The sequence below is a fragment of the Bos indicus genome, chromosome 11 (assembly GCF_029378745.1).
Source record: "Bos indicus isolate NIAB-ARS_2022 breed Sahiwal x Tharparkar chromosome 11, NIAB-ARS_B.indTharparkar_mat_pri_1.0, whole genome shotgun sequence".
NCBI lineage: Eukaryota > Metazoa > Chordata > Mammalia > Artiodactyla > Bovidae > Bos > Bos indicus.
The window spans coordinates 4,446,283-4,472,667 of NC_091770.1; the positions used below are offsets into that span (position 1 = coordinate 4,446,283).

Consider the following 26,385-nt stretch of genomic DNA (forward strand, 5'->3'; position numbering starts at 1 on the left):
TCCTAAAGGAGATCGGTCCTGGGTGTTCATTGGAAGGACTGATGCTGAAGCTGAAACTCAAATACCTTGGCTACCTCATGCGAAGAGTTGACCATTGGAAAAGACCTGATGCTGAGAGGGATTGGGGGTAGGAGGAGAAGGGGACGACCGAGGATGAGATGGTGGATGGCATCACCAACTTGATGGACATGAGTTTGAGTGGACTCCAGGAGTTAGTGATGGACAGCGAGGCCTGGCGTGCTGCAATTTATGGGGTCGCAAAGAGTCAGACACAGCTGAGCTGTGTCTGAACTGAAGAATGAAATTGCTTACTCACGTAGTAAATTCGTGTTTAGCTTTTTCAGAAACTGCATTTTCAAAGTTTCTCTACAATTAAAGATTTTAATCACTTGAGGGTTCTAGTTTCTCTACGTCCAAATACTTGTTATTGTCTGCTTTCCCATTATAACCATTCTAGAGGGATGTGAAGCAATGTGTCTAACTATGGTTTTAATTTGCATTTCCATGATGTTTATCATTTCTTTGTATGCTTTTTGGCCATTCCTATAGTCTTAATTGTTGAAGTATCCAAACTTTTGTTCATTTTTAAAATTTTGGAATTTGTCTTTTTTTATTGTGTTGTAAGAGTAGTTTTCATTTTTAGCAGTATCTTTTTGACATGCATACATTTTAAGTTTGGTAACATCTAATTTATTAAGTTTTTCTTTTACTAGAGCATGAATTATTCTTCTGGTGTTGTATTGAAGAAATCTTGTTGAAACCACGATCATGAATAGTTTGTCCTGTGATTTTCTTCTTACAGATTTATACTTTTTGTCCTTGTATCTATTTTAAGATAATTTTTATGTAGGGTGTAAGGATTTAGGTCATTTTTTTAATGATAACCAGCACCGTTGGTTTAAAAGACGACTCTTCCCCTCTTTGTGTTGCCTTCTCATCTTTGACAAATCAAGTGGCAGAAGTGTGAGGGTTTGCTTTTGGACTTTCAGTTCTGTTTCATTCATCTGTGTGTCTTTTCTTATGTCAGTACCACACTTTCTTGATTACTATAGTTTTCGTGATAAGTTTTGAAGTTGGGTAATGTAAGTCTTCCAACATTGTTCCTCCTATTTTAGATTGTTTCAACTTCCTAGGTCACTTGCTTTTCCATACAGATTTTAGAATCAGCTTATCAGTTTTTGCAAAAGTCTTCTCACACTTTTGATAGGGACTGCATTGAATCTGTAGATCAATTTTAGGGAGAATTACCATCTTATTAATACTGAATTTGCCAATCTGTGGAAATAGCTATCTCTCCATTTATTTAGATCCTTTGAAAGTTCATCCAGCAATGTTTTGTAGTTTCCAGAGTATAGGATTTATTTTTCTTTTGTTAAGTTTATTGTCACATATATTGTTTTTTTTTGATGCTCTTGTGAGTGGAGTCACTATTTAATCTTCCATTGTTAGTACAAAGAAATGCAGTTGATTTTTATAGATTGATCTTATGTGCTGCACTACACTGAAATTTTTTTACTCCAGTAATTCTTCATAGATTGTAACTAAGCTCATGATGTTTGCTTTTGAGTCATACTTTTTTTTTTAAGATTTTATTTATTAGTTTTGGCTGTGCTGGGTCTTCATTGCTGTACACGACGTTTCTCTAGTTGCAGCAAGCAGGGGCTGCTCTCTGATTGCAGTGCACAGGCTTCCCCTTGGAGTGGCTTCTCTTGTTGTGGAGCAGGGGCTCTGGGCTCATGGGCTCTAGAGCACCAGCTCAGTAGTTGTGGGGATGGTCTTAGTTGCTCTACAACACGTGGAATCTTCTGGACCAGGGATCGAACCCTTGTCCCCTGCATTGGCTGGTGGATTCTTAATCACTAGACTACCAGGTAAAGTGTGAGTCATAAACACTGTGAAGCTGTTGTGTACTGCTCTTTGCTAGTAAAATTGCATCTCTCTTTTGGCATTCCAAAATATTTTTTCATTACAGTTTCTATAGAAGGATTCAGTGTCTGATGCTAGAAATGAGAGTGTTCTTACAAAAATGGTTTTTAGATGGAAAATAGTTTTGTGAATGACATCACTTCAGCCTTTTGTGGAAGTCCTCCTCATTTGCACGCCAGCTTCACCTGAAAGGCTGGCGTTCTGAAGAGGAGCTGCTGCCTTGTGCTTTTGTTTGGTTCTCAGAAGCTGAAGTGTTTGGAAGTAGGTGCTTGGTAAACACATGGTGTGTCGGAAGGCTTTCTCATGCTTAGATCCACCTTGGGAAGGTGGGAGTGCCATCTGGGTGTCTTAGGCTGAAGTGTGCAGTAGCTGTGTACGTGTGCACTGGATACAGTTTTGAAATATATTGCTTTAAGATTTTTAACAATTTGAAGTGAAATTTTTTTGAATGCTGGAGTATACTTCTTTTTATATAAACTTTCCCCCACAGGGCTTCCCTGGTGGGTCAGCAGTAAAGAATCCACCTGCACCACAGGAGACATAGGTTTGATCTCTGGTTTGGGAAGATGCCCTGGAGAAGGAAATGGCTATCCACTCCAGTATTCTTGCCTGGAAAATCCCATGGACAGAGGAGCCTGCTGGGCTACAGTCCACGGAGTCATAAAGAGTTGGACATGATTTAGCAATTAGACAACAGAAAAACAACAACATAAGTTAGAGGTTTATACTATATAGTAAGTGTGAACAAAATATTCATTATATTCCATTAAGTTAACCACGTACAAAAGTGTTCAGAAAGTTTGAGCAAATATTTTACATCATTCTAATCCATAATTAGCAGTGCTGCTCTGAAATCTAAACAGGTGTCTCCTTGCTCAAAGGTTGTAAAGTTCACATTGTAAAATGCAATTACACGTAGTTAAATCAGCAAACAACTTGTATGCAGGTTGTGGCGTTCTCTTGCGAAGGGAAACTAATTTAAAGGAAAATGGTAGTGAAAGTTTGAAATATTTAATTTTGTGTGTGTATTTTTGTTGTTGTTCCCAGAAACGGCGACTTGAACACAGTAAAAATGTAAATACAGAGAAGCTGAGAGCTCCTGTTATTTGTGTACTTGGACATGTGGATACAGGGAAGACAAAAATTCTAGATAAGGTAAGAAAATGTTGTGTGCATTGATATATAACTCTTTGAATAAGTGAATGATACCCTATGAAAAGCTAATAGAAACTATAGCACACATGGGCAGTTCTGTTTACAGTAAGTAAGCTGTTGTTTTATTACTGCTTTTGCTTCTTTATGCATTTTGAAATTTGACTTGGAATCTGCTCTCTCATCCCAGCTCCGTCACACACATGTACAAGATGGTGAAGCAGGTGGTATCACACAGCAAATTGGTGCCACCAATGTCCCTCTTGAAGCTATTAATGAACAAACTAAGATGATTAAAAATGTAAGTGCACTGTATTTCGTGTGTCTTAATCTCTGACAAAAATTGTTATAAATTATTTTACATATAGAAAAAAACAGAATAGTATCACAGATCCACACACTCACCGTTCATAAGTAACAAACTCCACGTTGCCCTTCAGATCTCTTTTTTAAAGACATAAAGCATTAAATATTGTAGGAGTGCTCCTTCCCTCTTGCTCCAAGAGGCAGTTGCTTTTCTGTGTTAAAAGTCTGCCATTTCCTTGTTTTAATACTTTTATCATGGATCCCCATGTTTAAACATGTTTAAACATTCTGTTTCTTCCCCAGCTCTTCTGATTTTATCTCCTATTTCTCAACTTTAGAAATACTCAGTTTTTATTTTTGTTAAATATAACACGAGGGAAAATCACATATGATTAATGTAAAGCTTAGTGAATCAAACACCATTTGTGTTACTCAGCTTCTGGGTAGAACCTTGCCAGTTTCTTCAGAAGCCTTGTGTCCCTTTTCAGTCCGAGTCCTCCTCTTCCACCCAGGATTAGCTTTTAAAGTCATCTCTAAATGTTGATATTCCGGTCCCGTTACCCAATTACTTCTGCAGAGTCCTCATCTACTGTTTGGTCTCAGAGTGATGGGATGCGGGAGAAAGGTCTGATCCTTCACCTTTATGTACCAGCTTTTCAAACAAAGAGTGGTTTGGTTTTATGTTATTATAAACTCATGGATTTCAACCTGTTTATACTGTGTTTTAATCCATTTCAATTTTTACTATGCCGAGATAGTTCCATCTTTCTAGGATTGATTGGCTTCTGAGTGTTTTTGATACTGTTCAAGTAGTCTTGTTTGTCTTGTGACATCCATGCACTCTGATGTAACACACAGCATATTGTCACATGCTGGTGTCTCTCTTCAGTCTCAGTTCTGTGTTTAGAAAGGCTCTGTGAGCGTGTCACTCCAGCTTTTGTTTTGTTTGTTGGAAGTTGTTTTTTGAAGCTTGTTTTCTTGTAGATTCCTAAAGGAGTAATGGAAGTAATATTCCTTGAGTTCTTTGAACATTGAAGCGTTACTTTGTGACTTTCATCCTGGAAAATCAGTTGGCTGCATGTAAATCCTTGGTTCACTTTTTCTCTCCTAAAGTTTATTGACTGTTGTTCGAGTTTCTTCTCACATAAAGCTTCACCTTTCAAGTTTTAATACAAGCTGGCTTTCATCCTCTTATAAACTATGTGGTCTTTTGCATCTTGGTATTGGTTGTTCTGGGTCAATTTTCTAGTTATATGGTGTTCCATTTTAGTATATAGTTTAATATCTTTATTTTAGGATAGTTTTCTTGAATTGCAGTTTTCTGAATTTGTAAATGAAATTTGATTCTGGTGGTTTTTATTGTTTGTATTCCAGACAGTGAACTGAAAGTAATTATGGCAGATTTTGATTTAAGACCACCAGAATGCAAAATTGAAATGTTTTGCATTTGAATCATTTTGACCTAGATCACTAGATAAGATTTTGGAAAATCATATCAAGATTGACAAAAGTATAGATAAACAAAGTGAAAAAAGTTCTGTGTGTGTATGCGTAAGAGAGATTTGTTGGCCAGTGCTAATGTTCAGGTTAAAAGAGGATGTCCATATCTCAGTTCAGTTCAGTTCAGTCACCTAGTCATGTCCGACTGTTTGAGACCCCATGGACTGTATCACACTAGGCTTTGCTGTCCATCCCCAACTCCTGGAGCTTGCTCAAACTCATGTCCATCAAGTTGATGATATCATCCAACCATCTCATCCTCTGTTGTCCCCTTCTCCCCCTGCCTTTAATCTTTCTCAGCATCAGGGTCTTTTCTAATGAGTCAGTTCTTCACATCAGGTGGCAGAACATTGGAGCTTCAGCTTCAGCATCAGTCCTTCCAGTGGCTGAATACTCAGGTGTAATGCTCTTTCCATTCATTCATGGACTTTTGTCCAGAAAATCAAGTCTTTATAATGACATTTGAATAAAGCAGGATATGAGCTTAATTCTTTTAATAATTTAATATGTTAATTTTCTTTTAAACATACTTTGGGATATTTTTCAGAGTTTAGAATTGCTCTAAAATTTGACCAGATAAGTTTTCCAAACACTGAGAGCCTCTTCTTCTGTGTTAGCTTTTTATAGATAATCACTCTCAGATCCTCTGTCATTTGTCCCTTACGAGTAATCTGTTCAGTTTTAGACTACATCATAGTTAACTTAACAAGGGGAATTTTTCTCATTTCATTTTTTTCTACAGAACGCCTTTTAATATTAATGAAAATGTTAACTGTTGTGCTTTGCTGGTTGACTCACTGTTTTAAAGCAGTTCATTTGGAAAAGGAAGTGCTGTTATTTTGAAGTTTTCCTGGCAGAATAATTGTCTTGTAAAGATGCTTTTGTTGTTTTGGTTCTTTGTTAAGTCAGCTCTCCACTTTTCCTATTTTTTCTAGTTTGATCGAGAGAACGTACGGATTCCAGGAATGCTGATTATTGACACTCCGGGGCATGAGTCTTTCAGGTAAGAGTGATTTGTGTCTTTTGTCAGCAGGCACACTGCTTGAAGCCAGTAAGTCTCGACGTTCAGTGAGTGAGGACTTCTGACTAGTCATTAATCTTTGTGTACTATTTTGATATCTGTGGTCCTTGTAACTACCAGCCCTCACCTGTGCCTCACTGACTTGTTAGTAGGACTTTATTTGGGGACTTGTTTTTTTGTAGAGAGAAGTCTTTTCCACTTTGAAAGAGCAAATCCTAATACATGCCTGGTCTATCTCCTATGAAACTGTTACAGGTGGAGTTTTATTCTGTTGCCTCTTGACCATGTTCCTTAGTGCAAAAAACTTGGTCAGTAAAACTGGCAGACATAATGGAGGAATTTCTGGAACTAAGTCATTGCAATTGATGTCAGTTCACTGTCAGATGAGCATTTGGCATGTTAAGGGCTAATGCCACTTGAATTTAATGCATGTACTTCATTTTGTTCTTTCTGTGTGGGTTTTACAAAGAAATGAACATTTTAAGTTTCTTTGAGTAAAAGTATTTAATTTCAAGATTTCTATTTATGTGTCCTTTTCCAACAGTAATCTGAGAAACAGAGGAAGCTCTCTTTGTGACATTGCCATTTTAGTTGTTGATATTATGCATGGTTTGGAGCCCCAGACAATTGAATCTATCAACCTTTTGAAATCTAAAAAATGTCCCTTCATTGTTGCCCTCAATAAGGTAAGCTCCTCTTCTGAAAAATTAAGTCGTGAAAATGTGCTTATTTTTCATGGTTAACATAACTTTCATGTAAGAAAATACACTCCTGTTAAGTGTACAGTTCAGTGTATGTGGACAAAATCACACATACATACAGCCACCATCATTTAGAATATAGACCTCATGTCCATATTCCCAGAATGTTCCCTCGTGTTCTTTTTGGTTTTTTCCCCTTCATGTTCTTTTAAGTCAGTGCGCCCCTTCTACACCCCTAATACCAGCTTTCTTTCTGCCATCATAGACTAGCTTTGTCTGTTTTATAGTTTCATATTAATGGAACCACACAGTGTGTGACCTCTTTATCCATGTTGCTACATAGGTCATAGATTGTTCTTTTTATTGTTCAGTAAGATTTCATTATCTGGTTAATATGTCTTCACCATACTTCATCCATGTACCTGTTGAAGGATTCTTGGATTGATTATAGTTTTAGGTTATTAACGAAGCAGCTATGAACATTTTTACAGAAGTCTTTGTGTAGACATTTATTTTCCTTTACTTGTAGTAAATATTTAGGAATAGAATTGCTGGGTCATATGGTAGGTATATATTCAGCCTTATGAGAAAATGACACATTTTCCCAAAGAAATGGTACCATTTTACATTTTTTAACCAGCAATTAGGAAGAGTTCATTTCTGCACATTCTTGCCAACACTTAACCCCTGCCTGCTGCCACTCTAATTAAAGTGTGTAGTGCCAAAGTGTACCATTTCCATTTGCATTTCCATGATGACTAATGGCATCAGACATCTTTTTGTAGACTTACTTGATTTCTCAAGTATCTGTTCAAACTCCTTTGCTCGTTTTTTATTAGATTGTCGTCCTCCTCAGTTGTAAGAGTTCTTTATATTGTCGACAGAAGCCCTTTGTCAGTTGCGTGTGTTGCAGATGTGTTTTTAGAGTCAGACTTAGTTTTTCGTTTCTTTAATGATGTTTTTTTGAAGAGAAGACATTTGTAATTTTAGCAAAATTGATTTATGAGAAATTTTTAAATAATTTCTTGTTTGTATTCTATACAAGTAAACTTTTCCCACCCCAAGTTCATGAAAATTTTTTTCCAGTGTTGCTAGATACTTATGATTTTAATTTTGCATGATATAAAGTAGAACCCAAAGTTCACTTTTTTCAAAATGTATATATTCTTCCCCCATTGAATTACTTTGCAGTCTTTGTTAAAAATGGCCATGTTCATATATTTGTTCTTAGTATTTCTCTTCTCTTCCGCTGACCTCTGTATCCATCCTCACGCCACTGCTTCCCTGTCTTGATTGTAATTTCATAGTGATTCATGAAAGCAGATGGTGGTTAAGTTCTTCAACTTTTTATTTCTCAAATTTGTTTTGGTTATTTCAGGGTCTTTGAATTTCCATATAAAGTTTAGAATCAGCTTGTTATTTTCTGCAAAAAACCTTCTGGGATTTTAATTGGGGTTGTGTTTGTAGATAAATTCTGGGAGAATGGACGTTTTAACTAAGTTGAGTCTTGCAGTCAGTGAGCATGGTGTCTGTCTCTACATTCACTTTGTCTTGACAGTATGCTATAGTTTTTTATTGTCCATGTGTTGGTCATATTTTACTAAATTTTCCCTAATATTTCATGCTTTTGGTGTTACTGTAAATAGCTGTTTAAATTTTGGATTTCTAATCATCAATTTTAAATAAAAATACAGTTGATTTTTATATATTGACCTTTATCCTGTGACCTTTTAAATTCACTAGATTAGGCCTAGGGGCTTCTTTTGTAGTTCATGTGGGATTTTCTGTAGTTTGCCAAAAAGGTCATTCGGGTTTTCCAGGTTTGGGGAAAACCCGAATGAGCTTTTTGGTCAAATCAGTACATGACTATGTAATCTGCTGATGAAAACTTTTTTACTTTTCCCCTTATCTGTATCCTTTATAAATGTTTTTCTTCTGTATTTTACTAACTGGATCTCCTAGAATAGTGCTGAATAAAAGTGGTGACAGACATCCTTTTCTCTTCTTTCTTCTCCATCTTAGGGGAAAGTTCTCCATCTTTCCCCATTAGGCATGCTGGCAGGTATAAATGCACTTTATTAAGCTGAGGACATTCCCTTCTATTCCTAGGTTACTTAGTATTGTTTTTTGTTTGTCTTGAGATGGTTGTTGATTTTTGTCAGATGCCTGTTCTCCGTCTCTTGATATGTTCATGTGGCTTTTCTCCTTTATTCAGTTAACGGTGAGAATTCCTGTTGATGTGGGGATTGGGGGACTTGACTGACTTCTTGTTATTTAAAACTTTATTTTTTTAGAGCACTTTTAGATTCACAGCAAAATTGAGGGGAAAGTACCCCTGTCTTCACACATACAAAGCCTCCCCCATTATTGACATCCTGCAGGAAGAGGAACCTTTGTTAAACTGATGAGCCTCCATTGACGTGTCATTATCACTCAAAATTCTTAGTTCACTCTGGGTGGTGTTATACTCTCTGAGTTTGGACAGAGCTGGAGGAGACTGACCACTAAGCCTTCTTCACAGTCCCAGCTTCACTAGGTGACCTTTGAAAACTGAATTCTTTCTAAGCTTATCACTTTTTTAGAAGAGAGATGAAGATTCTCATTAAGCTCTGATCGATCAGCACCAGTTGTAAGATGGAGTTGTTTTCTATCTTTTCTAAGTCATAAATCCTGTTAAATGGTAACAATAAGAATTTACTGAGTGCCTACTGCATACTCAACCCTTACCATATATTCCAACTACTGTTAATTTTGGAGAAAGACTGTTTTGTGGGTCGCTTAGTTCAGTTTGAACTTATAATAGTTTCTGTGTCTTTTACTGTACAATGTGCACACCTGGTAGACCATTTCTTTCCACTTCATTTTGTTATCTTTTTTCCTTCTAGGAGTTTAACTGTGTTTAATCCAATTTCCTTAATTAATTAAGGTCATTCGAATGTTGCTTTTTTCAAATGCAGACAGGTCCTCCCTTAGGAGTTTTCTCCCAGACTGTACAAGCCTGTGCTTTTGACTTCTCACCAGAACGTGGTTTGGCCAGTGGTGGGCAAATCTGAATTAAGTAAGCACAGTGACCCTGCCACACTGTGGTCTTATGTCATGGAAATCTCTATTTGCTCCTTACTCCTAGAACTTTCCTAGAAAAACCGACAGTCTTAACAGGACCTCAGCCTGCTCTTCTGCTGTAGGCACCGCCTTAGTCAACTGACTAAGTTTTGTTGTTTTGTTGTTTCTGGAGAAGCAGCATCCTGAGAGCTCTGAGTTGGCAGCAGAGTGGGACAGTGGTTAAGAGCTTGGTGTCCAGGGTTTGAATCCTGTGTTCCTATCCTGGCTTTGCCACTTCAGACTTACAAAAATGGGCCTTAATTAGCCTCTTTTTGCCTGCAAAATAGAGCATTATTAAATTTTTGTAAGAATTAGATAAAATATGTCAGGTTCTTAAGACTAGTATTTGATCAGAGTAAGGTTCAAAATAGGTTCATTATTATCAAGTGGAAAAACTGTAACATAAGTATTTTCATTCTTTCTATAAATTTGCTTTTTCCTTATTTTTAAAGTGTTAATCAATCAGTTGTGTCCGACCTTTTCAACACCATGGACTATAGCCCGCCAGGCTCCTCTGTCCATGGAATTACTCAGGCAAGAATACTGGAGTGGGTTGCCATTCCCTTTTCCAGGGTATCTTTCCAACCCAGGGATCAAACTCCAGTCTCCTGTATTACAGGAGGTTTCTTCATTGAGCCACCAGGGAGGATTGAGGTAAAATTTATATACAGTGTGAAATTGAGTTTTGATAAATGTATTCATATATCCTTGTCTATTTTTGTATAGTCACTAAATTGTGTCCAACTCTTTGTGACCCATGGACTGTAGCCCACCAGGCTCCTCTGTCCATGGGATTCTCCAGGCAAGAATACTAGAGTGGGTTGCCATTCCCTTCTCCGGGGATCTTCCCAACCCAGGGATTGAACCCAGGTCTCCTGCATTGGCATGTGGGTTCTTTACCACTGAGCCACCAAGGAAGTCCACATCCTTGTTAAATAGCCCAAATTAAGACATAAAACTTTCCATCACCTCACAAGTACTAGTGTGCTCCATTCTAGTCAGTTCCCAGCCCCTCATAGCAATCACTGTTCCAAATTCTATGTCCATGGGTTAGTTTTGCCTGTTCTTAAACTTCATGTAAGTCAAATTTGACAAAATATACTCTTTTGTGTCTGGCTTTTTACATTTAACATTATGCTTCTGTGAATTCATCCATGTTTTTTGAGGGTGGTGAGAAGTTTATTACTATTTTTTAAATAAGTCTTAATTTTTAAGGACAGTTTTAAGTTCACAGCAAAACTGAGGGGAAAGTAGAGATTTCTGATAGACTCCCTGCCCCACACATGCATAGCTTTTCCCATAGTTGTTCCCATGATCAGCATACCCCGCCAAGTGCTACGTTTGTTGCAGCTGATGAACCTACACTGACACACTCAGAGTCCATAGTTTACCTTAAAATTTACTCTTGGTGTGGCACGTGCTCTGGGTTTGCACAGATGTGTCGTGTATCCACCAGTATAGAATCACACGTTTTCACTGCCCTAAATATCCTCTGGGCTCCACCTACCTCCACCCACTGTCAGCCACTGATCTTACTGTCTTCCTAGTTTTGCCCTTTCCAGAGTAGTCATATAGTTGGAATTCTATAGTATGTATGCAGTCTTTTCAGATTATCTTCTTTCTGTTAGTAATGTGATAAAAGTTTCTTCTCTTTTTTCCGTGACTTGATAGTTATTTTCTTTTAGCACTGAATGATATCCCATTGTCTAGATGACCCATAGTTTATTTATCCATTTACCCACCGAAGGACGTCTCAGTTTTGATAATTATGAATAAAGCTGCTGTAGACATTTTGTGTGCGCGTAAGTTTTCAGCTCCTGGGTAAATAACAGTGGAGCGTGATGGCTGGACTGTTTGGTCAGAGTGTTTAGTTTTCGTAGTCTTCCAGAGTATCTGTAGCATGTTGTATTTCCACCAGCAGTGAAGGAGAGTTCCCATCGCTCCTCATCCTCACCAGCATTTGGTGTTGTGTTTTGAAGTTTGGCTGTTCTGATGGGTGTGTGCTGTGCTTAGTCATGTCCAAGTCTTTGTGACCCCATGGATTGTAGCCCACTAGGCTCCTCTGTCCATGGGATTCTCCAGGCAAGAATACTGGAGTGGGTTGCCATGTCCTCCTCCAGGGGATCTTCCCAACCCAGGGATCAAAGCCAGATCTCCTGCATTGCAGGCAGATTCATTAGCGTCTGAGTCAGCAGGGAACCCCATGAATACTGGAGTGGGTTGCCATGCCCTTCTCCAGGGGACCTTCCCGACCCAGGAATCAGATCGGGTTCTTCTGCACTGCAGGCGGATTCTTTACAGCTGAGCCACCAGGGAAGCCCGATAGGTGTGTAGCAGTATCTTGTTTTAATTCGTATTTCACTGGTGACATAAGATGACATCTTTTCATGTACCTGTTTGCCATTTTTATATCTTTTTTGGTGAAGTGTTTGTTAAGCATTTTGGCCCATTTTAAACATTGGGTTCTTTGTTTACTTACTGTTGAATTTTAAAAGTTATTTGTATATTTTAGATATTGTTCCTTCATCCACATGTTATTTTGCCAGTATTCTCTTCTATCTGTGCTTTGTTATCTCACTTTCTTTACTCTGTTTCACAGAACAAACTTTTTAATTAAGTCTAATTTATCAGTTCTGTTTTTCATGGATCATGCCTTTGGTGTTTCATCTGGTCATCACCATGGCCAAGGTCATCTGGGTTTTGTCCTGTTTAAAGAGTTTGAGAGTCCGGTGTTTTACATTTGGATGATCCCTTCTGAGTTCGTTTTTGTGAAGGGTCTGAGATCCGTGCGTCTCTTCAGCGTTTTGCCTGTGGACACACTTGGTCCAGCACCATTTGTTCTTTACCCCCTTTTTAAAACAGTAAACCAACTTTTCATTACTGGAGCAACACCCGCTTGGGCAGAGTATATTTTTTATGTTTTGCTGGATGTGATGAGCTTTTTTATCTGCGAAGATTTTTGTGTCTCTCCGTGAGTGATTTTGGTATATAGTTTTCTTTTAATATCTCTTGTCTGGTTTTCAGAATAATGACCTTATAAGATGAGAAGTATTTCCTCCTCTGTTTTCCGAAAGGGTTTGTGTAGAAATATTCTTCTTTAGGTATTTGATAGGATTCATTAGTAAAGCCACATGAGCGTGGAGTTTAAGTAAGCTGAGTTATTTATTTAACTCAGTTTTATTTAGTTCTTACTTTCCTTTTGTTAGTATAGAAATCTGTGTCTTTCAAAGGACTAGCTTTCGGTTTTATTGATATTCTGTACTGTTTGTCTATTTTGTATTTCATTGATTTCAAGGGGTAATTTTTATTTTTATTTTTGTCTTTCTGGTTACATTTGTATTCATTGTTCTTTCTCTGGTTTCTTAAAATGGAAGCTTTCAGATATTGTTTTTTTTCTTTTCTAACACAAACATTTAAAGGTCTGCCTAGCACTATTAAAAACATTGCTTAGACATACTGTGTTTTTATTATCACAGGTAAAATATTTTCTAAATAGTTTTATTGATACAGAATTCTAGGTTAAAAAAATTCTGTTTTCCTTCACTGTCTTCACTTTCTGGCTTTTATCTCTAGTCACTCTTTGTTCCACAGTGTGTAATGTGGGATTTGTTGGATTGCTTTTAAAAAGACTTTTTAAGAATTTTGTCAGTGAGATTATGTAATAGTTTTCTTTGTATTTATCCTGCTTCAGTTTGATTTCCTTAGAAAGTTCTTGGTCATTATTTGTGCAGTTATTTTTCTGCTCTGTTATTCTTCTTTAAGTGTTTGATAGAATTCTAGAGCTTTTCTAGACCCTGAGTTACTTCTGTTAATATTGTTTTGTAGAAGTTACTGAAGTTTTCTTTTTCTCCACGATTTTTTCCTGCATGCCTCAGTTGGGGTAGTTTGTATTTGCTTTATCTTATTTGCTCATCTTTAGCATTGTGTCATCTGCTTCAGTTCAGTGATTTTTTCTTTTTAGTTCAGATTTTATATATGTATACACACTTTTTAGCTCTACAGGTTACATGCTTTTCCTTTAAAGTCATTTACATAATTTTATATATATAACAACTGTATATTTATAACAACTGTTTTAAGGCCCCTGGATGCTAATTGGGGGGCTTCCCTGGTGGCTCAGAGGTGATGCTAATTATATCTCATCATTGTCATTTCTGGGTCTAATTCTACTGATTTTCCTTCTTGATGGCATTCAGATTGGTCTGTTACCTTTGTATTATCACCCTAGACTGAGCCAACATAGTATGTTTTTTTTTGTTTTTACTATTAAATAATCTTCCTCTTTATACCCATTTATCACTCTTGAAAAGTGAGAGAAAATAGATTATTTAATTAAACAGATTCAACCCTAATTTGAGCAATAAAACAGTTAATGATGGGGTGTTCTCTGAGATAGGAAATAATTATTGTCTTCTGTATTTTTCATATGTCATTTTCCTGGTGATGGTACTTGGCTGTAATTAATCCTTTTTTCTGTCACCTATTTAACCATTTTGGAATTCCAGCATATGTTAATGTTCCTAGGATATTTTTGAATAAATGGCAGCCTCTCATGAACTGGTTGGAAGCCAGTGGGCAGTGTGGTACTTCAGTTTCTAATTAAGAGGGGATGCAGCTAAGCATATGATCGGGACTTTCGGTTCCATGAAATGTCTGAGTAGTACACACTCTTCCACATGTGTGTGATACACATTCGGATTTCCTGGAGCTTTTACATTAACCTTATTTATTAACTTGTTGAGCTTTGTGAGTGCTTTAGAGATGCTTCTGACATAAAAAACGTTTCTAGATTGATAGGTTGTATGATTGGAAAAAGAGCCCTGACTCTGACGTGGCCGCTACTCTGAAGAAACAGAAGAAGAACACCAGAGATGAATTTGAGGAGCGGGCCAAGGCGATCATTGTGGAATTTGCACAGCAGGTCAGAAAGCTTCCCTTCTTTACAAGAGACCACATCACAGGAGATTTTTTCTTCTTTTGCCTTGTCTTTATAATCAAGCCAGTACTTTGATTGGTACTGGTTCTGTTTCCCTATGAATGGCATTTAGCATTTTTCATTCTTTTCTCTTCTCCATTCTCCTTAAATTCTTTTATTTCAAAGACCTCTCGTTGCAGTCTGAATTTTTAACACTTAAACAAACACTTGTTAAACACCAAGCTGACTTGGAAGGGAACCACTTTTCTGTACTGTGTACAGGGCACATGTGGTCTAGGTGTTGGTGAGGCGTTCTCAGAATGAAGAGCCATTGTTCATCCAGCCTCCAGTTGGTGGCTTCTGTTCTAGAGGCCTTCCTCCCCAGCTTGGCCTGTACCAGTGACTTTGCTTTTTATGTCTCTAGGGGCTGAATGCAGCTTTGTTCTATGAGAATAAGGATCCCCGCACTTTTGTGTCCTTGGTACCTACCTCTGCACACACTGGCGATGGCATGGGAAGTCTGATCTGCCTTCTTGTTGAGTTGACTCAGACCATGTTGAGTAAGAGGCTTGCCCAGTGTGAGGAGCTGAGAGCCCAGGTGATGGAGGTAATGCCAGCTATTCAGTTTAATCCACCCCGCCTCCCGCCACCTCCCAAGCAGGGTTTTCGAGTGGGGCCATGGATTGCTCTCAATTTAATCAGTGCGGGTCATTGTAGTCTGTGTTTCACCCCCTTTGCAACAATGTGTCCTAGGTTAAGGCTCTCCCGGGAATGGGCACGACTATTGATGTAATACTGATCAACGGGCGTCTGAAGGAAGGAGACACGATTATTGTTCCCGGAGTAGAAGGGCCTATCGTCACGCAGATCCGAGGCCTCCTGTTACCTCCCCCTATGAAGGAGTTAAGAGTGAAGGTGAGTCAGGGTGGTGAGCGTCGGCACGCAGCACTTGCACCATGTTGAGAAGTTCTGCTGGGGTTGTTCCTCCCTTTGAGAGCCACCTGCTGTAATACACACATGCACCCATCACGGGTTTAATTCCGGGTGTCTTCATACAGAAAGGACTTTCTATTAGAGATTTGAGAAATTTCTTACTTGCCAGCAGAGTTCCTCATAAAACTCAAATGCACGTTGTTTTGGTTCCACACAGCTATCTAGTTACCAGCAGTAACTGTATGTATGTATTGTGGCATATTCTGCTGTGACTCATTTGTTTACTCATTCTGTGGTATCTTGGGAATCAAAGTTACTTAGCTTTTTAATGTTGAATTTATCAGTCTTTGATTTGTATTTATTGCTTTTTGCATGTACTTTAGAGAACTCTGCCTGTCCCAAAGTCATGACAGTATCCTCTGTCATCCTGTCCCCTGCTAGCCACCTTTCACGTAAATGTAGTAACAACTGTTTTGATCTCTGTAGAACCAATATGAGAAGCATAAAGAGGTAGAAGCAGCTCAGGGGGTAAAGATTCTTGGAAAGGACCTGGAAAAAACATTGGCTGGTTTACCCCTCCTCGTGGCTTATAAAGAAGATGAAGTCCCAGTTCTTAAAGTGAGTTCATTTCTTTCTTCCTCCAGTGATGTTTTGTGTTGTCTCTTGTGTGAGGAGGGCACTGCTGGGAATGAAGAATAAAATAGGCACCTTTGTCTTCATGGAGACTTATCTGGGTCTCTGAACAAATGGTTGATGGTTCAGAATCACTTCCGTTTGTATAACCACAAACTGGCATAAGTGATCATTTATATACATTAAAGTTAGAACGTTTTATTTAAAAAATGAACCAGGGACTTTCCTGGTGGTCCAGTGGTGAAGACTTTGCTGCAGGTTCAATCCCTGGTCGGGGGACTAAGGTCCCACATGCTTTACGGCCAAAAAACCAAACATAACCCAGAAACGGTGTTGTAACAAATTCAGTACAGATTTTAAAAATGGGTCACATCCAAAAAAAAAGAAGAATCAGAAGCTAGAAGTTCTCCATTCGTGATTTATTTTTTTAAGATACTCAGTTACATATATAGACTGGGCTTCCCTGGTGGCTCAAATGGTAAAGAATCTACCTGCAATGCAGGAGACCTGGGTTCAGTCCCTGCGTTGGGAAGATCCCCTAGAGAAGGGAATGACAACGGACTCCACTATTCTGGCCTAGAGAATTCCATTGCCAGAGGAGCCTGGCAGGCTACAGTCCATGGGGTGGCAAAGATCGGACATGACTGAGCCACTTTCACTCAGTCATATAGACAGAACTAACGAATCTTGTACTGGGTTCTAGAGGTCATTGTAAAGCCCGTCTGCCTGTCTTCAGGAGTAGGTGGCACACATGAGCCCAGCAGAGCTTCACAAAAGCAAACGCTGAGACATGACTATTTATTCTCTTGTGAAGAGAAAACCCCGCTGTTGGCAGCACGGGGCTCCCGTGTGCTGGGGCAGCTGCTCTGGAGGCAGCACCCAGTCACTGCTCAGAGTCGGCCAGTGAGCGCAGGGTGCCCCTCTAGCCAGTCTCCAGGAGGCTGTGGACTTGTGTGTCTTTCATGGCAACGACAGGGTGGTTTTACTGACCTCTGATCAAAATCTCTCCACCTTGTATGGAGCAGTGATAAAGGACTGTTGAGATGAGGGGTCTTGACCGTCAAACCCGCTGGGCTTAGGACTCCTGTACCATAAATAATGACATCATTATTTATGATGTCATTCCTTTCATCCATCTGCTTTATATCTACTCTGCCAGGTGGTGCAAAGGTCTCACATGTTCCAGCATTAGTCAGCCTAACCGAAGTGAGATGGGCACAGCTCAGGTCTGCACCCACATCTCTTCTTCCCTTCCCGCACAAGTTTACCATGCCTTGCCCGCACTCAGCCTTGGGTTCATATTTTCAGATGAACACTTAATCAAAAAGAGAAACGATTTAATTCTAGGCTGCTGAGATAGCGGTGTATTTATAACCTTGTCAAATGTCGTTTCTTCTCAAGGATGAGCTGATCCACGAGTTAAAGCAGACACTGAACGCTATCAAATTAGAAGAGAAAGGCGTCTACGTCCAGGCCTCGACCCTGGGATCTCTGGAAGCTCTCCTTGAATTTCTGAAGACATCAGAAGTGCCCGTAAGTCATGGGGCCGACTCCCCAGGACTCGGTGGGGGGCACTGTCTGGGGGGCTGTCCTGTCACCTGACACAGGCATTTGAACTGGGAACCCCCTTTTACAGTACGCAGGGATCAACATTGGGCCCGTCCACAAAAAAGACGTCATGAAGGCTTCGGTGATGCTGGAACACGACCCTCAGTAAGTCATTTCTCCTCTGCACTGAAGGCTTGCATGCTGCCTGTTTGATTGATTGGGACTGTTAAGACTCGGTCTATATTTCATCCAGTAACCCTTGATGTGTTTTAACCTTTTAGGTATGCAGTGATTTTGGCCTTCGATGTGAGAATTGAACGGGATGCCCAAGAAATGGCTGATAGTTTAGGAGTTAGAATTTTTAGTGCAGAAATTATTTATCATTTATTTGATGCCTTTACGAAATACAGACAAGACTACAAGAAACAGAAACAAGAAGAATTTAAGTAAGTTGGTAGTTTTACCTACTTTGGAGCTGTGCTGATGCAGCTGCTGCTGCGCCGGCCTACAGTCGCAGACAGGTGTGTGGGCATCAGCAGCGCGGCGCTTGCTGCCCCACGGTGACGCGCTGCCACAGACCCCGCCCGCCTGGGACGCAGTGTGTGACCCCACGTTCTCTGTAACGTTTCTCTTCAGTATTTTATTTTCCATTCGGCAGACCTAGGTTGCATTAATGGGTTGGGAGTCCTCACCTGGGGTCGCGTGGACCAGTGTGAGTGGGGAATTAGAAAGTGAAGGGCCCTGCGTAAGGAGCCTCGCCGCCTCCAGCAGAGCTCCAAGGGCGACCCTGGCAGGTCCCTTCTCTTGGAGCTCAGGGGTAGGACTGGTAGAGAACATGGGAGAAGCTGGGAGATGCAGGGTAAAGCAGGGAAAAGCCTCAGGGAGACGAGCTGAGTTTGACGGTGTGGCTAGGGAGGCAGCTGATCTGAGAATGAAGGGTGCAGCCCAGACGCCTGGGGCGGGGTGGGGGGGTAAGAAGAGCCCTGATCAGGGTGGGTACTGAGGCAGAGGCACCAGTGACCTCGGGGAGAGCGCAGGAAGCACCTGGTAGGCTGTGGGCAGGGCTTTAGGGGTCAGCGGTAAGAGCCCTTCGCCAGCCCCCCTGGTCCAGGCGGGATGTGGGTGGGGCTCTGGCCAGCAGGACCTGCGGGAGGGCCAGCCTCCCTGTTGCTCTCCCCCGAGGGGAGGAGACATCTCAAGAGTCACTGGTGCTTGCTTTTTCATGCATCTTAAGGGATTCTGTAAGCTGAAAAATCCTTGGGTTGTACTTTTTTCTTGCAGGCACATAGCAGTATTCCCCTGCAAGATAAAGATCCTCCCTCAGTTTATCTTCAATTCTCGGGATCCGATAGTGATGGGCGTGACTGTGGAAGCAGGGCAGGTGAAGCAGGGGACACCCATGTGCGTGCCCAGCAAAAATGTAAGTTCTGGGTGTACTTAGAAAAGTCTTCTCTTAAAGCAGTTCTGGCAGTTCAGGAGTGAACAAAAAACCCAGCAGAGCTCGTCCCTCCCTGTACTTGACTCCTCGATGGCAGCTCCTTATCAGTGTCGATTCTCAGCACCTGGTGTCAGTGCTTGACGTAATGAAAGCTACAGAATTATTGACCTTCATACTTCTGAGTCTGGGAGAAAATTCAGACTAGAATAATGAACACTCATTCATCTTTCCTCTGGATTAGCGTCATACCTAGGGAAAAGTAACATTGAGTAAATCCTGTGATTCACAGTTCTCATTGACACTTCACCGATAGTGCCCCAAATGTCTCTGGTCATGTTGTTTGCTTGATCCTGCCCAGGGCTCCATCCAGGTATGTGGAGTCTGGTTATTAGTGCTTCGGTCTTGATCAGGAACAGCCCGCCATCCTTTCTGAAGAGTCCAGACCAGTAGTTTCACAGAGGGCTCCTCAGCCTGGATTTGTCTGGTGGTTTCCACGTGGCTGGGAAGGACACTCAGCATCTCCATCAGGGACAGTTTGCCCAGTTTAACCACTCACTGTCCTGCCCTGGGCAGTGGTTGTACCTTCTCCCCCACCCTGGACTTCCTTCCCTTCAGGCATCTTGTACACAAGGGTTCATCTCTCTCAGTACCCAGTTAGGCGTTTGCTCGGCAGAAGCCCATTCAGGCTGGGTCCTGTCCTTGCTGCATGGCACTTGGAGCCTGCTGTCCCTTGCTGGGGCCCTAAGGTGCCCCAGGAGGCCTGGCTCCCGAGTACCGTCCTCTGCGCACCGTGACTCAGCTGCCCCTGGGGCTCATCGCTCCTCCACCAGCTCAGTGGGCTGAGCTGGACACTTCCTGGCAGCAGGGGTCCCTGGTGGGGCTTTAGCCAAACTAGATTCCGTTTTCACTCATATTCTCCTGGGTGAGGATCCAGGCAGCAGTGGTGCTCTGGCTCCCCTCACTGTGGCCAAGGGCAGGTGGCTCACAGCGCCCACCCCACGTGGGCTCCCTGCCTCTCCACTCGCCCCCTTGTTCTCCATGCCGGTCACCCCAGGCTCATTTCTGACCCGGGGCTTCTGGGCCTGCTGTTCCTCCTCCTCCGGCAGTTGTCACGCAGAGGGCAGGGTAGAAACAACTCAGAGGGCCTCTGCTCACACTGCAGTTTCTGTTCTTTACAGTTTGTTGACATTGGAATAGTAACAAGTATTGAAGTAAACCATAAACAAGTGGATGTTGCGAAAAAAGGACAAGAAGTCTGTGTCAAAATAGAACCCATCCCAGGTGAATCTCCCAAAATGTATGGACGCCATTTTGAAGCTACAGACATTCTCGTCAGTAAGGTAAGCCACTCACTCAGCAGTTGAGAGAGGGGGCTGTTGGCTCTTCTGATGACTTTACTCGGGAGCGGAGGGCTGATGTTTAGAACCCGAAGGGACTGGATTCTTCATTAAGGCTTGGCCTGGCGTCCAGCCTCCTCAGAGCACCCACTAGAACATCTAGGTCGGGCCCCCTCTCCCTGACTTGCTGAGCAGAGGGGGCCCTGGGCCTCTGCGTCCTGACAGACAGGTGGGCGTGGCCTTGCTGAGCCCCGCCGGAGCTGTCTTGGTGATGGCAGCACCGGGCACTCATTTGTTATGTGGTTTTGTTTATTGTCTGTGCCTCGGGCCTTGCAGATCAGCCGGCAGTCCATCGATGCTCTCAAAGACTGGTTCAGAGACGAGATGCAGAAGAGTGACTGGCAGCTTATTGTGGAGCTGAAGAAAGTGTTTGAAATCATCTAATTTTTCCACCGGGGGCAGAAATTGGAGTCAATGCAATATTATGTGTTAATATCACCAAGAAAAACAAGGAATGGACCTGTCTGAACACTGATTGACCTTAAGTATAGAAGGAAAAAACTAGGTGTATAAAATGTTTTCCATGAGAAACCAAGAAACTACACTGGTTTGACAGTGGTCGATACACGTCCCCACAGCTCCGACGTGCCTGTTCACTCGCCCACGCCCTCCCCTACTGGCTGCTGTTTTAAAGTTTGCCCTTCCTTCCCCAAATTTGGATTTTTATTACAGATCTAAAGCTCTTTCAATTTTATACTGATTAAATCAGTACTGCAGTATTTGATTAACCAAGCTTCTGCAGATTTTGTGATTCTTGGGACTTTTTTGAGGTAAGAAACACATCTTTATTTATTCATTTCCTTCCCAGTGATTCTTCTCCCAGCATTCTTCTGCCATATGCCCTTAGGAATTTTTTAAAATAGAAAATTTCAGCTGTCTTGATATTTCTTTATCTGCTTTGTGTGAAACCATGGTGTCGAGCATCGCCGGCTGCCCTTCACCGCTTGTGTGGTCATGAGTGTCCACAGTTCTCAGCACCATCCTCAGTCCTAATAAAGAACCCAGACGCGGCCCGCAAGCGCCGCTGGGCTTCCCTTCCTGTCCGCAGAGCTGCTCTCCAAGCCTCCTCCCGGTACAGCACATTCTCTCGAGGACAGGAACCGTCCGGTCACCTTGGGTCCTAGCACACGTCGCAGCAGGGTTTTTACACATCAGTTTGCGTCTGTTTGTCCTGGCAGGTTCTATCGTGCATATATTTTCTGACGAGACAATCAGCAGGGTGTTGATTAACTGTCTGGACTTAGTATTTCTTTCTAAGTTGTTACAGAGGCATAACAGTTTCGTCATATTAGTAATTTGGTGGTAGCTAGTTCCCTAAGGTTTTCCTGAAGACTATGGGAAGTGGGTCCCTGAGAGCAGCAGTCTGTTAGCATCAGACTAGTACCTGCCTACCTTCTATAGCACAGTGTTGAGTGAAGTCAGTGGGGGTGTTGGATAGCAGGTGTCCCCAAGTATTCACTGGCATAGAGTTATAAACTATATTTTTAAAGTCATATAGCATAGACGAATACTTTTATATACATTTGGAAATCTGTACCATTCTTCATTATTTCTGAAGTTTCTCAAGGGCCAGTAGAGGCAAAGACAAAACCTCTCAACCATCTGGGGACACAATTTTCCCAGGAAAAACTCAGTCTTCATTGTGTGTGTGTTCTAATTCAAAATATGTGAATTCCTCCACTCGGAAGAAGTAAAGAAGACTTTGTTAACATGTTCCTGTGTCGGTGCTTTGGGTTAGGAGTGAGTGAGTGCACGCTTGCTTTACCCTTGCTTGGCTGGCACAAGTACACACCAGTCAGGGCTCTCAGGAATGTCAGCGCTTAGCACGGAGCCTGTAACCGGCCAGCTTGGAGGGTTTTCAGCCTCTTTAAGTAGAATAGTTCAGGATTTGCTTCCTAAAGGATTCACAAAAAGGAGCCTGTACAAAATATACATACAGTTCTTTATTAAACAACTGTAAACACTTCACTGTAAAAATCCATAAAACTTTATAAACAAACATTTTGTAAATAGAATCTATGCTACAGTAAAAGAACACAATTATTTACATGCAATACTGACAAATTTGGCACTTACTGAAAAGAAATGTACAAAACACTTTGCTTAAAAAGAAATTTAAAATTATAAAACTCAGAGCATTACTATCATGCACTTTGCAAATACCTCACAAGCACTTATGGCACAGCTAGCGGAGAGCGCCAGGCTCCCTGGTAATTCATCTTCATGTGACTTTTAATGTGCTTCCGTATGTTTGCTGTAAAACCACCTGAACATTGTCGAGAATAAAGTCAAATGCCATATTCCAAACCGACTCCACCGACTGCTGCATCAGCCTACAGGTGAGGAGAGAAGAGGTTAGTGTATATTAAGTAAAGCTTAAGGGTTTGAACAGTTTCAATATAAACACTCAAAAAGGTACTTGACTTATTTGAGAGGAGGAACAATCTCGTTTTGACCCCTTTTTACTCCCCAGTCAATACTAGCTGGTGTTCAAAATGAAAACCATGGCTCTCACGTAACTCTGAGGAGCCCAGTTAATGTAAGCAATGCCCAGAAAGGGTGCAGCCTGCACCCCCCCGCCATCCTGCCCTACCCCAGGAGCTGTGGTGACAGACACGCTTTTTCCTTTTGGTAAAAAGCACTGAATAGTTTACCTTTTCATGTATTTTATAACGAGGTCCAACTTTTCCAAATCCTTTTCCTCTATTAGATCAGTGCAGTATTTTACAACTTGCAGAATGTCTTCCTCCATCGGATCTAGAGTGGGGAGAGCAGTGTGAGGGTCAGCTTATCCTTCTGAAGGGGGAAGGCTGCACTCCGTGGGGAAAGTGGGGAGACCTCACCCCGGGGGGCTGTAGTGAGCAAGGCTGCAGAGCCAAGCCCACAGTGCAGGGGCTGGTTTATCAGACCTTGGAAACTAGCTCCTCCCTCTAGCTGAGTTCATGCTCTACACCCAGGCTGTCACTTCTCAGCACCGACAGCAGGGCCACCAACCTGAGATGGTGGTGATCCACTCTCTGAGCAGAGTCTTCACGTCACTGAACTCCACGGCTCCAGCCAGGTTGGGCGCCGGGGGCCTGACACTTGTGGATACGTCAGGCTGCAACCCAGAAAGGCCAGCAACACCTGAAGTGGAAGCAGAGAGTTCTCCCTGTTAAGAAAACAAATGATAACAAGTGCTGGATTTACATAACATCCGGTACAGGAGGATCTGATGAAGGAAGGGGTCAAAGTTTAAAAAACGTAGAAGAGTTACCAGAGGTTTCTCTGACGTGGGACCTTCGTGTTTTAGAAACCCATCAAGGAGCTTCTGGGGACTTGTGCAGGCCCCTGGCAGGGTCTTCGCTGGGCTGTTCACCAGGGTGGTTTTCAGAGGGCTCTGAATCTTTCTTTGGGGGCTGAGGGGATTTTTTTTCTTGTTTCTTTTCTTGTCTTTCGCTGCTGCTGGTTTTAGCTGCAGTAACGGGTTCTTTGGCACTAGAGGAAGATGGATGTAAGATCCTCAACATACATGCCAAGGGAGTGAGGGGGAGAGCATACAGGCTCCCTTTTCTGCCGTGTGCACCCCTGCACGTGGGCACGTGCCCAGTCTGAGGGCGGCCGCCAGCCCCACAGCTCCAAGGGTTGCTCGGCCTCATGGCCTCTGCGTGTCTATCTCGGGGGCTCACAGGAGTCAAGGGAAACTTCCAACAGGGGGACTGCTTCCGACAGTTCAGCAGCACTGTTACTCTCGTTTTCATTTTAACAACTTCTTGTTAAAATGACTTCTGACCGGAGACATTAATGTGTTATTGGAACAGAACGTTACTGGCCAGAGGTATTTCAGTGTTCACTTATATAACAAACCACTTACTGCAAAAATCCCACCCCCACCCCCCAAAAAAAAAAAAAAATCCCCAGGGCAGTGATGTGTTAAATGTGTTTGTGACGCATGTTCAGAAAACCTTCAGATTCTGTGCTTTAAAGCTACATCCTTTGAAGGAACAGTCTCAAAGGACAGCAGACTTGACAGATAACTCAGATTTCTGGGTGGTATCCTGTTCAGATGTAAGAAGTACCAGGTACGGTCCGCCTGGGACTCGGACAGCCTCCCCTCTGTCTCTGAGCGGGCGGGCACGAACAGGACTGACGGCTTGACCCAGGCCGGCACACGACAACAACCCAACCACACGCGCGCTCCTCACAGCTCCACTGCCGGTCCCTGAAGCCCGCACAGCTTACCGGGGGCGCCGGCCGGCTGCTGGGGAGGGCTGTGTTCTCCCTGACGCTGTCTTTGATCGTAGGCTGCTCTCAGCTCCTTCTGAAGCTCCACAGGGAGAGCCGCAAACACCTCTGGGTCCACCTGGTGGAAAGGAGCAAGTTTGAAGTCAAACCTGGGCTGGCTCTATATATAGGCAGCTGGCTGATTTTTTCACTAAGTATTTCAAATCATACTTTTCTGATCTGTATGTATTTTTATCTGTATGTATGGTCCTCAGCAGCAAAGCTCATTAAATTCTCACAAGGTTTTAGGCTGAGAATAAGGAATACAACTTTGGATATGAATCGATGAACAAAAACCACCAGGACAAGAAGCACTAATGGAAAATGGGGAGCAAAATGCAAAAAAAACAGGTGTGTGTGTAGCGCGCCTGAAACCTCAAACCCTGACTGTTGTCGTCCCTGGTGCTGAGAGGGGCCCAGGGAACAGCAGACTATTCTTTCTTTGCGGGGAGCTGTAGGCACCCCCACACCACAGCCTCCCTCTTTGCCCTGGTGTCCTGGCTGCTCTGTCAGCTTCTGTCCCGCGGGTGATGTGGAGACCGGCCACGCTCCTCCCACGAGGGCCATGGTCAGCCCTGGGAGGGGCAGAGGAGAAGAGAAGTGCTGGGGGCTGGACGGCCGAGGACACTCACCTGGGAAAATGCCGGAAGGGCTATTAAATTAATTCCCGTGTCACTGTTAGGGTCTTGAGGTGCCGGGATTTGTAGCAGCACAGTCCCCACGGGTTGTGGCAGGATCCCTGTGCTGCAGCCATTGACAGGCTCTCTCCTCCGGTCGCCTGGTGGCTCCGCCTGCTGCACAGCACACGCCTGCTCCACCTGCTCCCGGAGGTCGGGTGGGAGAGCCTCCAGGACGGAGCGATCGAGCTGTGAGAGCAGACAGATACTCAGAGACCACGTGTCTGCACTGGACAGGGGGCAGCGAGGTGAGCTACAGGTGCCCGGCTAGCAAGGCCACCCCCAGACAGACCAGCTTCTGGAATTGGCTGGGATTTTGGCCACTGACGCCTGGCTGGTCTGATGTGGACTCTGGAGATGACCAGTGCAAGCCCCTGGCTGGTTCCCAGGGCCAGCTCTGCCCACCTCCTCACTGGACCTCCTGCTCAGGGGCAGTCCTAGACCTTGCCCTGGAAGCAGCCAGAGCCCAAGGCACATACCCATTTCTGGGATGGATCCAGAATCAGAGGTTTACTTTTCAGACAGGAGACTGCCTGCCTCACATCTATTTGTCTGAGAGCAGCAATCCAGAAAAAAGGGATTCTAGAAACTTCACTCCACTCCAGCCTACACACCAGAACCCCCTGCCCATCCGTGACATCCTCACGCAACATGACTGCAGACACTGGGCAGGCCAGGCTGGCTTGCTGGGAGCCACCCCTCGGGGAGCTCACCAGAAACCCGTGCCCTCCCCCGGCCCGGTCACACCCACCCCTTTCCCTTGCCTTACAGCCCCCACTGCTCAGGGGCACAGAGAAAGTGGATTTTCCCAACAGAGCTTCTAAACTGCAAACACACCAATAGCATACGACGCTTACAGCCCACATCAGCTGA

At 42.7% G+C, this 26,385-nt stretch overlaps 2 protein-coding genes across 9 annotated transcripts in view; one reads left to right on the plus strand and one right to left on the minus strand.

Moving 5' to 3' along the window:
- Positions 1–22,285, plus strand: part of EIF5B (eukaryotic translation initiation factor 5B) — a 75,619-nt gene extending 53,334 nt beyond the window's left edge. For all 3 annotated transcript variants that reach the window (XM_019969787.2, XM_019969788.2, XM_070798297.1), the window contains exons 11-24: positions 2,974–3,081; positions 3,269–3,379; positions 5,820–5,887; positions 6,450–6,591; positions 14,498–14,629; positions 15,048–15,230; positions 15,377–15,538; positions 16,043–16,174; positions 17,591–17,722; positions 17,826–17,902; positions 18,019–18,183; positions 19,019–19,157; positions 20,354–20,515; positions 20,849–22,285. In XM_019969787.2, the coding sequence (XP_019825346.1) occupies positions 2,974–3,081; positions 3,269–3,379; positions 5,820–5,887; positions 6,450–6,591; positions 14,498–14,629; positions 15,048–15,230; positions 15,377–15,538; positions 16,043–16,174; positions 17,591–17,722; positions 17,826–17,902; positions 18,019–18,183; positions 19,019–19,157; positions 20,354–20,515; positions 20,849–20,956 (1,821 nt within the window). In that variant the 3' untranslated portion in view covers positions 20,957–22,285. The remainder of the gene's footprint in view (positions 1–2,973; positions 3,082–3,268; positions 3,380–5,819; positions 5,888–6,449; positions 6,592–14,497; positions 14,630–15,047; positions 15,231–15,376; positions 15,539–16,042; positions 16,175–17,590; positions 17,723–17,825; positions 17,903–18,018; positions 18,184–19,018; positions 19,158–20,353; positions 20,516–20,848) is intronic.
- A 210-nt stretch (positions 22,286–22,495) lies between these two features.
- The window catches only part of REV1 (REV1 DNA directed polymerase), an 83,148-nt gene continuing 79,258 nt past the window's right edge, over positions 22,496–26,385 (minus strand). For 4 of the 6 annotated variants that reach the window (XM_070798294.1, XM_070798292.1, XM_070798293.1 and 1 more), the window contains exons 18-23: positions 25,468–25,701; positions 24,794–24,914; positions 23,829–24,049; positions 23,567–23,723; positions 23,227–23,329; positions 22,496–22,905 (exon numbers count right to left, since the gene is read on the minus strand). In XM_070798294.1, coding sequence (XP_070654395.1) covers positions 22,794–22,905; positions 23,227–23,329; positions 23,567–23,723; positions 23,829–24,049; positions 24,794–24,914; positions 25,468–25,701 — 948 coding nt within the window. In that variant the 3' untranslated portion in view covers positions 22,496–22,793. Of the gene's footprint in view, positions 22,906–23,226; positions 23,330–23,566; positions 23,724–23,828; positions 24,050–24,793; positions 24,915–25,467; positions 25,702–26,385 lie in introns of those variants that run through there. The other 2 variants (XM_070798295.1, XM_070798296.1) reach the window with 2 other exon arrangements.